Genomic DNA, 12,443 nt, shown 5'->3' with positions numbered 1-12,443 from the left:
TTATTATTACATTTAATATAGTTATCGTTATAGTTATTAGTTATCGTTATAGTTATTATAGTTATCTTTATAGTTATCATTACATTTAATATAGTTATCGTTATAGTTATTATAGTTATCGTTATAGTTATTATTACATTTAATATAGTTATCGTTATAGTTATTAGTTATCGTTATAGTTATTATAGTTATCGTTATTATTACATTTAATATAGTTATCGTTATAGTTATTATAGTTATCGTTATAGTTATTATAGTTATCTTTATAGTTATTATTACATTTAATATAGTTATCGTTATAGTTATTATAGTTATCGTTATATTATAGTTTATAGTTATTATAGTTATCGTTATATTATAGTTATCGTTATAGTTATTATAGTTATCTTTATAGTTATCATTACATTTAATATAGTTATTGTTATAGTTATCATTATAGTTTTCATTACAGCTACTATAGTTGTTATAGTTGTCATTATAGTTATCAGTTACTATAGTTATCATTATAGTTATTATAGTTATAGTTATCATTACATTTAATATAGTTATCGTTATAGTTACTATAGTTATTATAGTTATCATTATAGTTATGGTTATCATTATGGTTATCAGTTACTATAGTTATCATTACAGTTATCGTTAAAGTTACTATAGTTATTATAGTTATCGTTATAGTTATCATTATAGTTATCAGTTACTATAGTTATCGTTATAGTTATTATATTTATTATAGTTATCGTTATAGTTATTACATTTAATATAGTTATCGTTATAGTTATCATTATAGTTATCGTTACAGTTACTATAGTTTTTATAGTTATCATTATAGTTATCAGTTACTACAGTTATCGTTATAGTTATTATTATCTTTATGTGTGTGTGTGTGTGTGTACCGGAGGCTGAAGGGCATGTAGTTCTGGTGAGTTTTGCTGCTCTGGGTTCCGTTCAGTGACACACTCGACTCAGCGAACGGCAGGTGATACAGACGCCCGTCCGCATAATTACTGTTACAGATGAACGCCTGACGGACAGACGAAGAGAGAGAGGATGAATATGTAAATGTAGCAGCACAGACAAATACAACTGATTGAGTATAACGTGATTTTCAGTAATCTAGTGTTTAATCTGTGGTGTTATTGTCAGGTGTAAATGTGTGTGTGACTCACGGATGGTTTGGATTTGATCATGTGATCAGGGCGTTTCTTGCTGCAGCAGTAGCGCATGGCGTCTCTGGCCTCTTTATTAAACACCACGCGGAAGAAGAAAATAAACGGGCCCTGAAAACACAAACACACGCGTGATCACATCAGAACAGAAGGTTGCTAGGGTATTCTGAGTGGTTGCTAAGCAGATTCACGTCTGATGACATCACTGCCGCTGCAGGTACCTGAACGCAGCTGAATCCCGCAAACAGATAGTGGAACAGGATCATGTCGCTGTTGACCGACAGCAGTGCCAGAAGACCCGTCACCGTCACCAGGAACAACACGGCACACGCCGACCGCAGACCCGCCCTACACACACACACACACACACGCTTTAACAAACACACGCTACAAACACACACTTCAGGACTGAGTGTGAACGAGACTCACGCCGGCGCATCTCTCTTCTCGCAGCTCTTCTGTCTGAGCGAACACGACGCTCTGGACGCCATGATGTACAGGAACACGTTCATCTGAGGGAGAAACAGACACTGTCAAACAAACACTTTCAGCACACACAAGCGGAAGCGAGCAGAGCGACGCAAACACTCACGGACACGACGAACGCGATGGGTCCCGCAAAACTCCATATGAGGGTGTCGTAGAGCGAGAGCCAGCAGAAGTCCGGGTTCCCGTAGCCCTCGGGATCCAGTCCCACCGCCAGCCCCGTGATGAAGGCCGGGACGCCCCAGCCGATCAGGTAGTAGAAGCGCATGGGGCCGTAGTTGATGTCGCGCAGCTCGCTCCGCATGCGGTAGACGTGCAGCCCCTCCAGGAACAGCCAGGAGAAGACGCACAGCCAGAAGAAGTGCAGCAGGATGGCCATCACCGTACACAGGAACTGCACAGAGACAAGCCGGAGTCACGCATGGTTCGACACGCTCAAGACAGACAGATGGGAAGAGTGCGTTACCGCGTTATCGGCCTGATTGATGCCCAGGATGAAGATGAGGTGCGCGATGAAGAGCGCGGCCGCCCCGTTGTTGACGATGCTGGTCTTGTTGCTGCTCGCAGCCCGCAGGCAGGTGAGGAAGACGATGGTGAGGAAGAGGAAGCCCAGCGTCACGCCCACTGAACTCCACGTGATCAGCTTCACCGGAAGGATCTCTCCGTTCTGAAGCACAGACATGTATTTGTTGCAGGGATTCTGTTTTCTTTGACTAAATGACTTCACACAGTCAACATGTTTATGTCCGTCTGCAGGGAAACTAAACGCCTTTTCTGTCAACCTGCTGCCCATTCCACACACTTCCACATGTTTCCACAAAAAAAAGGTGGTTTGGACTAGAAAAAAAGGTTGTCACCAAATAAAGAAACTCAATCTGACCTGAGGATACAACAAAACTAGATCTGGAAGTAAACAGGTCACTGGATTTGACAAGGTTAGTTCTAAGTGATTTCAAGGGTGTTGCTAAGTGGTTGTTAGGCAGTTGCTAGGGTGTTGCTAGGCAGTTGGTTGGGGTTTGTGAGTGATTTCTTTGCTGTTGCTATGTGGTTGCTAAAAATGTTGCTAAGGTGTTCTCAGATGTTTCCAGGCAGTTGCTAGGGTGTTCTAGGTAGTTGCTGGGATATTACTAGGCAGTTGGTAGGGTTTTGTAAATGGTTGTTAGGGTGTTGATATGCAGTTGCTAAGGTGTTCTCAGTCATTTCTAGGCAGTTGGTAGGGTTTTCTCAGGTTTAAAGGCAGTTGCTAGGGTGTTCCAGGTGGTTGCTAGACAGTTGGTGGCATCTAAGAGGTTGTCAGGGCATTGTTATGCAGTTGCTAAGGTGTTCTCAGTAGTTGCTATGGTGTTTCTATGCAGTTGGTAGTGGTTGCTAAGGCATTGCTATGTGGTTGGTATTGTTTTTTATTGTTTATTTATTTAACAGGGACATTGCTGTAACTGCATCAGAATTAGCCAAAGGCTGCATTACATCTGTAGTCCCTGGACAGAGTGTTACACTAAAAATACCACATAAATCAAGAAATAAAATACCAGTTCCTAAGTAGTTTCTAGGGTGCTCTCAGTGGTTGCTTGGCTTTAAATATGGTTGCTAGGGTATTGCTAGGAAGTTGCTATGGCATCAGTGCACTGCCCAAGGTTAACAGAGGCCAACTCTACGTACTATGAAGTTCTGGTTCATGTTCCTACACGGTTGCTAAGCTAATCTGAATGGTTGCCAGGGTGGGTTTTCAGGGTGATAGACTTGGTTGTAAGCAGGTTATGGTTAGATTAGGTTGAGTTGTGTGTGTGCGTCACCTCTCGGCGTGAGATGTCCATGAGCACAGCGAAGCTGGTCATGTGGTAACACTGGCAGCTGATGTGTGTGCTGTTCCTGAAGACCACCTCACAACCCTTGGAGGACCAGCCGCCCGGACCGCCCGCACTGCACACACACACACACACACACACAAACATCTTAGAATATTGACAAATTATATAGAAAGTGGTTGATAAGAAGTTGCTAGGGTGTTCTGAGTTGCTATGTGGTTGCTAAGCATATATGTATATGAGTATTTTTCGTGGGAATGTACTCACAATCACGCAAGTACTCGCATTCATGTACGTATATGAGTATTATTTGTGTAAGTACTCACAATCATGTAAGTACTCGCAATCATGTAAATATATGAGTATTAATCATGTAAGTATATGAGTATTAATCTTGTAAGTACTCACAATCATGTAAGTATTTGAGTATTAATCATGTAAGTATACGGGTATTAATCATGTAAGTATATGAGTATTAATCATGTAAGTATATGAGTATTAATCCTGTAAGTATATGAGTATTAATCATGTAAGTATACGGGTATTAATCATGTAAGTATATGAGTATTAATCATGTAAGTATATGAGTATTAATCCTGTAAGTATATGAGTATTAATCATGTAAGTATATGAGTATTAATCATGTAAGTATATGAGTATTAATCATGTAAGTATATGAGTATTAATCATGTAAGTATACGGGTATTAATCATGTAAGTATATGAGTATTAATCATGTAAGTATATGAGTATTAATCTTGTAAGTATATGAGTATTAATCATGTAAGTATATGAGTATTAATCTTGTAAGTATATGAGTATTAATCTTGTAAGTATATGAGTATTAATCATGTAAGTATATGAGTATTAATCTTGTAAGTATATGAGTATTAATCATGTAAGTATATGAGTATTAATCTTGTAAGTATATGAGTATTAATCTTGTAAGTACTCACAATCATGTAAGTATATGAGTATTAATCTTGTAAGTATATGAGTATTAATCATGTAAGTATATGAGTATCAATCTTGTAAGTATATGAGTATTAATCATGTAAGTATATGAGTATTAATCTTGTAAGTATATGAGTATTAATCATGTAAGTATATGAGTATTAATCATGTAAGTATATGAGTATTAATCTTGTAAGTACTCACAATCATGTAAGTATATGAGTATTAATCTTGTAAGTATATGAGTATTAATCATGTAAGTATATGAGTATTAATCATGTAAGTATATGAGTATTAATCTTGTAAGTACTCACAATCATGTAAGTATATGAGTATTAATCTTGTAAGTACTCACAATCATGTAAGTATATGAGTATTAATCGTGCAAGTACTCACACTATGGAGTGGTTCCAGAACACACAGATGGGTTTAGAGCGCTCCTCAGTGGTCACCAGGCGGAACTGCACCGTGATTGGTTTATCCAGCGTGTGCTGCAGTAACTCTTCGTTATCATGAACCGTTATACTGACCACAGGAGTGTTGATGACCGGACGCTTGGGAACCCTGAACACACACACACACACACACACATTAGATCCAGTGAATCAGCGAGTGTCTCAGTCGTTCATCTGCTCCGCTCTCACCTCAAGCTCCTCTTGTCCGTGTCGTATCTCTCCGGCAGCAGCGCCGCCAGGCTGTGGAAGATGATCACGCTGGCGATGGCGTCCTGCTCGCGCTCGTCCGGGTGCCTTCTCTTCCGGCTGGCCGTGTGGTTTCTGCCAGACTCTGGGATTGGCTCGCTGTGGTGCCGGTGACCTTTGCCCTCGGGGGCAGGGATGAAGACGGAGTCGGGAAGAGTGACGGCCGTCTCAAGGTCGATTGGGCGTGGCCCGCGCAGAGACTGATACCGCGGCAGTTTGGCTCCAGCAAAATTCATCTTCTCCAAACGATCGATGGAGATGACTGGAATTACACACGCACGAGTCCTTATACAATACCAAAACACTAAAACTATATCACTACCTTTGACAGATTTCAGTGAAATGTTGTGATAAATCATATGTGACTTCAGCAAGCTAAGAGTCAGTGGGCGTGGCCTGTGGTTCTTTAGCCAATCAGTGGCCTGTGATTCTTTAGCCAATCAGAAACACTCGTTTTGTACATCTAGGTTTGCTGACAGGAGGGTGTGTGCATGCGTGTTCTGACCGATGTTGGGCGTGACGATGGTGAAGGGGCTCAGGTAGGTCTTCCTCATGTTCTGGGCGAGCGTGTTGGTGTACTCCTCGAACTGTCGCAGCAGTGTGGCCGTGCCGCCCTCCGTCTGCTGGATGAGCTCCCAGTGGCCGCGCGTGTCCGCTGATAGGATGGCACTGCCCACCTGCATCAGGTGCTGCGTCAGCGGCCAATCAGAGACAGAGAACAGTCATGGTGAAGATGCTGCCATCCAACAGCTGTCAGGCTACTATGTCTTACTCGAGAGAAATGGTGTGTTAGCGCTAAAGTGTACCTCGTTGAACAGCACGTCCTGCGTAGCGCTGAGGTTGAAGCCCTGCTGGTTGCTCTCGTGCTGCAGGATGGAGCGCGTCAGGTGATACGCCACCTTCACGTCGCTGCCGTAGAACTCTCTGGCGTTCTTCGTGGCGTTACACAGCAGCACCGCCGTCTGCTGAACGTTAGCGGAGTCCATCAGAGACGCGTTACGCACCAAACGCTCCGACTGCGGACATGAACACACACGTGAGGACGCGCGGATGATGCAGGAACGGTTGGTGTGTGTGTGTGTGTGTGTGTGTGTGTGTGTGTGTGTGTGTGTGAGATTCTTACCAGCGTCTTGAGTTTACTGAAGCTCACGGACGTGCAGTTGAAGAGGTTCGGCGACAGCCAGCCCTTGTGCTCATCGCAGTGGCGGATCGCAGTTCCTGCACGCAATCAAAAACAGATTTCTTTTTACACAAAATAAATGACATCAACTAAAAAACAACTAAAATAATACTTTTTTGTACTTAGCAGGTTTCGTTTATTGATTTTCAAGTGCGTTTTAGGTTTCTACCTTAATTTTTAAAACTTAAAAGTTTCAGTTTACAAGAAACCAGAAAATCTGAAGTCTGGATTTACTTAATTTAACCCTCTGGTGCTATTTGGTAGTTTTTGACTGAAAAATTTACTTTTTTTGTTTGTTTTTTCACTTCATCAGAATGATACAAAACTTGGTAAAGGTTCTGGCACTTGCTACTGTACATGAACACACGAATAAAATCATGAACTTGATTCGAAAAGGTTAAATGGTTCTGAAAAAATAGTCACACTTGTGCTCCTCACTGTCAAAAATGAGCGCATTGGAAATGAATGGGAGATGAATTTCATCTAGTGGAAGCGTTTGGTACTGCACCCAAACAAAATCTTACAGAAAGCTCATTTTTTGAGATATCAACTTCAAATTTTGGAGCACAACTTGTTTAGATTTATGGCTTTGATTTTCTCACAGTTTTGGAGCAAAACGTGTTTTGGAAAATATATATTTCATACAAAAATTGTATATTTAAATAGTACTTTTGTGCAATTTTCATAACAATCAACTTACAATTCTATAACTGTAACTACTGCATAAATATAATTTAGTACCATAATACACCCTAAAAATTCAAAACATTAAATACAAAACATTATCAAAGAAAAATATAGTACATTCATTTAATTAAAATAAAGGTTAATTCAATTCAAATAAATTTGTGCATCACTTTTCTTAATACGAATGTCTGAATTTTCATCTTCACATCACAAAATCTTCACATCAACAGTGTGGCGTAATTGCGGCAGCTACATTAGCATTAAAATGTAAAAATGAGGTTAAATTAACGTTGGGCGTGTTAAATGATGTTTCCTTCCTACCGATGGATCCTTTCGGACACGAGACGGCGGCCGGTAAACCAAACTTGGTCCTCGGCCACCAGATTCCCGCTTCGATGGCCTGAGGACAGCTGTCGTAGATCACTGGAACACATAAACACGTGTCACTGGAGGAATTCTGGGAAGGGACGCGACAGTATAATGAGCATAAAAGTCTGACCTTCACAGCCGCTGGACGAGACCTCGGCGAACGGGTTATCGCAGCGGTCACACTGGCGACCTATGACCCCCGGCTTACACTGACACTGACCGCTGTCCCGGTCACACGCGCGGGAGAACGAGCCCACGGCGTAACAGTCGCACAGCAGACACGAGTCGCTGGACGCAGGCTGGAAGTGATTGTCCTGAGGAGAGAAACGACACGTAACGTCATCACCACATTCAGCTGCATTCTGGAATGATGTGTGACGGTAATGACGTGTTTTCCAGTTTTGTCAGGAAAGACAACATCCTTTAACGGAAGAATCACTTTAATGTATTTTATGATTTAATTGACAAATGATCATTTTAACGGATCTTCAGACAGTTACCTTGCAGCGACACGCTCCGCTGGTCTTGTTACAGTCGGCGTCGAATCCTTTAGCCGTGTCACAGTTACACGGACCACATGACTTATCGCCCCACCATCCGCGGGGACACGGCAGGTCCATCCTGACACACACACACACACACACACATTAGCACACACGTCATCACAGCGTTGAGTGCGTCAGGAAACATTTCGTACTTTTTCTCGCAGTACTGGCCGAAGTAGCTGCTGGGACAGTTGCACGTGTATCCGTGGGCGGAGCTTGACTTCCTGCTGCATGCTGATTGGTGCTCGCAGGGGTTCAGCGCGCAGGCGTCGGTGCAGTTGTTGCCATAGTAACCTGTTCAGAAATAATAACAAGATATATGTGTACATATATGATATATTTAGGGAAAGTGGGAAATGTGCAAATGAAAACTAGCTCAAAATATGACTGACCGGTGTGGCAGCGGCACGAGTGCGTGTCCCAGTCGTCGCTACAGTCGCTGTGCGCGGGACACGGGTTCGATCCGCAGGGGTTCGGCAGACTGCAGCCCGACTCAACGTTCACGACATGCGCCTGAGGCATGCTGGGAAACACAGCAGCGGAGGTGGATTCGCCCAGACGCAAGCCCTGCGGAGGATCTCACGGTGAGTCTGTGTGGGATGTGACTGTGATGATCACATGTGTGTGTTTGTGACAATCACCTGAACGCATCCTCTGAACCCACTGATGACTTTATTCCTGCCGTCTGTGACGCCACCGACACTCAGAGTCTTCAGTTTAACGCCTTTTAACTTGGAGTCAAGATCCATAGACGCCTAAACACACACACACACACACACACGTGTCATGTGGTTGACTGTAACGTGACGTCCTTCATCTGTAAATGTGACGTGTCTCACCGTGTACAGGCCGTGGTCGAGGCTCAGCGCCGCCGTTATGGCGCCCAACGCGGGGCCGCGGAGCTCCAGCAACACGTGGTGCCACTGGCCGTCGCTCACCGTGACATCATCAACACGAGACACAGCGGAGTCCTCGCCGCGCTGGACGGACGTCACCACACACCCCTCCCTCAGCTGACAGACACACACATGACCGTTAGTAATGGCTGATGACATCATCCTGCACTACATCATCCTGTTTGTCCAATCAAATGCTCTCTAGTACGAGAATGCCCCACCCCAATGTCACCTGACACTGACTCGCAAGAGCAAGCACAAATCTCCTTTTTTTATTTAATTTATAAAATGTATATATCTCACTCTAAATACATTTACACAAAAAAAAAATGTGTTTGTGGTGTTTTTAAAATCTAATAACAACAAAAACTGCCTGATAAGGCTCAAGTTCATCATGAGTAAGGTGTCAGTGTTGTGTTATATCTCACACGGCCAGCAGGTGGAGCTGAAGACACATTCAAAATCAGCGTGGAGTTAGTGCACCTGCTGCTGAAGCTGTTCAACTGTGTGTGTGTGTGTGTGTGTGTGTGTGTAAGTGTTTTATGAGTGTGTGTGTGTGTGTGTGTGTGTGTAAGTGTTTTGTGTGTGTGTGTGTGTGTGTGTGTACCTGTATGGTGAGGTTGTGATGTTGTCCTGAACTGATGTGTAGCAGCGTCGCTGTCAGCTGTCGTGTGCGAAACATGAACTCCAGGTGCCAAGGAACCGTTACCACGACAGCCAGATTACTCCACGACAACAGACTGTTACCTTGGAAACGCAGCGGGTTCGGCATCACTGCACAGACAGACAGACATGCGTCATTACTGACCGATTCATCACTAAACACCTGTTCACATCAAAAACAATAACTATAAAGATAACTATATTAGCGTCCACACCAACAGATGATAACTATAACTATAACAATAACTATAACTATATTAGCATCCACGCCAGCGAACAATAACTCAAGTCAAGTCACCTTTATTTATAAATCGCTTTTTACAATGCAGATTGTGTCAAAGCAGCTTTACATTGATAACTGGTATATAATTTTGGCTGCACAGCAGCTCTTAAAGAAAATGGTGTCATTGTCCAGCTTAAGTAAATTCAGTATTGATTCATTCTGATGTATCTGATGAATCAATAGTTATTAATTTAGTGAATTTATCTATATATCAGCACTGGAGAAAACATTGATGTCATCATCCAGCTCAGTTCAGTTCGCATACAGTGGTGTCAATGCAGACAGATCAAAACACTGTTGAATATGAAATGTCAAGATAACTATAACGATAACTATATTAGCATACACACCAGCGAACGATAACTATATCGATAACTATATTAGCATACACACCAGCGAACGATAACTATATCGATAACTATATTAGCATACACACCAGCGAACGATAACTATAGCGATAACTATATTAGCATACACACCAGCGAACGATAACTATATCGATAACTATATTAGCATACACACCAGCGAACGATAACTATAGCGATAACTATATTAGCATACACACCAGCGAACGATAACTATATCGATAACTATATTAGCATACACACCAGCGAACGATAACTATAACTATATTAGCATACACTCCAGCGAACGATAACTATAGCGATAACTATATTAGCATACACACCAGCGAACGATAACTATAATGATAACTATATTAGCATACACTCCAGCGAACAATAACTATAACGATAACTATATTAGCATACACACCAGCGAACGATAACTATAGCGATAACTATATTAGCATACACACCAGCGAACGATAACTATATCGATAACTATATTAGCATACACACCAGCGAACGATAACTATAACTATATTAGCATACACTCCAGCGAACGATAACTATAGCGATAACTATATTAGCATACACACCAGCGAACGATAACTATAGCGATAACTATATTAGCATACACTCCAGCGAACAATAACTATAACGATAACTATATTAGCATACACTCCAGCGAACGATAACTATAACGATAACTATATTAGCGTCCACACCAGCGAACGATAACTATAATGATAACTATATTAGCATACACACCAGCGAACGATAACTATAGCGATAACTATATTAGCATACACACCAGCGAACGATAACTATAGCGATAACTATATTAGCATACACTCCAGCGAACGATAACTATAACGATAACTATATTAGCATACACTCCAGCGAACGATAACTATAACGATAACTATATTAGCATCCACACCAGCGAACGATAACTATAGCGATAACTATATTAGCATCCACACCAGCGAACGATAACTATAGCGATAACTATATTAGCATACACTCCAATGGACAGTAACTATAACGATAACTATATTAGCATACACTCCAGCAAACGATAACTATAACGATAACTATAACGATAACTATATTAGCATCCACACCAGCGAACGATAACTATAACGATAACTATATTAGCATCCACACCAGCGAACGATAACTATAACGATAACTATATTAGCATCCACACCAGCGAACGATAACTATAACGATAACTATATTAGCATCCACACCAGCGAACGATAACTATAGCGATAACTATATTAGCATCCACACCAGCGAACGATAACTATAATGATAACTATATTAGCATCCACACCAGCGAACGATAACTATAATGATAACTATATTAGCATCCACACCAGCGAACGATAACTATAACGATAACTATATTAGCATCTACACCAGCGAACGATAACTATATCGATAACTATATTAGCATACACACCAGCGAACGATAACTATAACGATAACTATATTAGCATACACTCCAGCGAACGATAACTATAACGATAACTATATTAGCATCCACACCAGCGAACGATAACTATAACGATAAATATATATTAGCATCCACATCAGCGAACGATAACTATAGCGATAACTATATTAGCATACACTCCAATGGACAGTAACTATAACGATAACTATAATGATAACTATATTAGCATACACTCCAGCGAACGATAACTATAACGATAAATATATATTAGCATCCACACCAGCGAACGATAACTATAACGATAACTATATTAGCATACACTCCAGCGAACGATAACTATAACGATAACTATATTAGCATCCACACCAGCGAACGATAACTATAACGATAACTATATTAGCATACACTCCAGCGAACGATAACTATAACGATAACTATATTAGCATACACTCCAGCGAACGATAACTATAACGATAACTATATTAGCATCCACACCAGCGGACGATAACTATAACAATAACTATATTAGCATCCACACCAGGGGACAATACACCAAAAGATGATATTGTTCAGTTTGTTATAAGCGCACACTGCAGTTTGTGTCATTATCGTTATTGTTGTGGTGTGGAGTCTGTTATTCTTTTACATTTAGAATGATTTACTTTATCTTTATCGTTATAGTATAACAGTCGACGCTCATCTCCGCTCACCTTTCTCGCAGTTGCGTCCTCCGAAGCCCAGTGCGCAGTCGCATCGGAACGAACCCCACAGATTCACGCAGCTGCCGCCGTTCAGACATGGGTTGTTACTGCAGAAGTGACGCTTTGCTGAGCATCCTGGGAAAACAGCCACATCATACGCACATTATGGGAACTCTCCATCACGGTAATTGCGATAAAACAT

The 12,443-nt window shown here is 41.5% G+C and overlaps 1 protein-coding gene across 1 annotated transcript in view; it reads right to left on the bottom strand.

The window, feature by feature from the left end:
* Positions 1-12,443, bottom strand: part of celsr2 (cadherin, EGF LAG seven-pass G-type receptor 2) — a 44,659-nt gene that overhangs the window by 4,715 nt on the left and 27,501 nt on the right. The window contains exons 8-28 of the mRNA XM_051910532.1: positions 12,251-12,376; positions 9,396-9,562; positions 8,732-8,905; positions 8,534-8,647; positions 8,285-8,459; positions 8,045-8,186; positions 7,848-7,968; positions 7,478-7,661; positions 7,300-7,401; positions 6,235-6,329; positions 5,918-6,127; positions 5,617-5,800; positions 5,055-5,373; positions 4,807-4,974; positions 3,446-3,572; positions 2,119-2,319; positions 1,759-2,046; positions 1,596-1,678; positions 1,388-1,514; positions 1,167-1,277; positions 894-1,021 (exon numbers count right to left, since the gene is read on the bottom strand). Coding sequence (XP_051766492.1) covers positions 894-1,021; positions 1,167-1,277; positions 1,388-1,514; positions 1,596-1,678; positions 1,759-2,046; positions 2,119-2,319; positions 3,446-3,572; positions 4,807-4,974; positions 5,055-5,373; positions 5,617-5,800; positions 5,918-6,127; positions 6,235-6,329; positions 7,300-7,401; positions 7,478-7,661; positions 7,848-7,968; positions 8,045-8,186; positions 8,285-8,459; positions 8,534-8,647; positions 8,732-8,905; positions 9,396-9,562; positions 12,251-12,376 — 3,346 coding nt within the window. The remainder of the gene's footprint in view (positions 1-893; positions 1,022-1,166; positions 1,278-1,387; positions 1,515-1,595; positions 1,679-1,758; positions 2,047-2,118; positions 2,320-3,445; positions 3,573-4,806; positions 4,975-5,054; positions 5,374-5,616; positions 5,801-5,917; positions 6,128-6,234; positions 6,330-7,299; positions 7,402-7,477; positions 7,662-7,847; positions 7,969-8,044; positions 8,187-8,284; positions 8,460-8,533; positions 8,648-8,731; positions 8,906-9,395; positions 9,563-12,250; positions 12,377-12,443) is intronic.

The sequence above is a fragment of the Ctenopharyngodon idella genome, chromosome 10 (assembly GCF_019924925.1).
Source record: "Ctenopharyngodon idella isolate HZGC_01 chromosome 10, HZGC01, whole genome shotgun sequence".
NCBI classification, from domain to species: domain Eukaryota; kingdom Metazoa; phylum Chordata; class Actinopteri; order Cypriniformes; family Xenocyprididae; genus Ctenopharyngodon; species Ctenopharyngodon idella.
The sequence above is the reverse complement of the archived record's forward strand: the minus strand, read 5'-3'. Positions and strand labels throughout refer to the sequence as shown.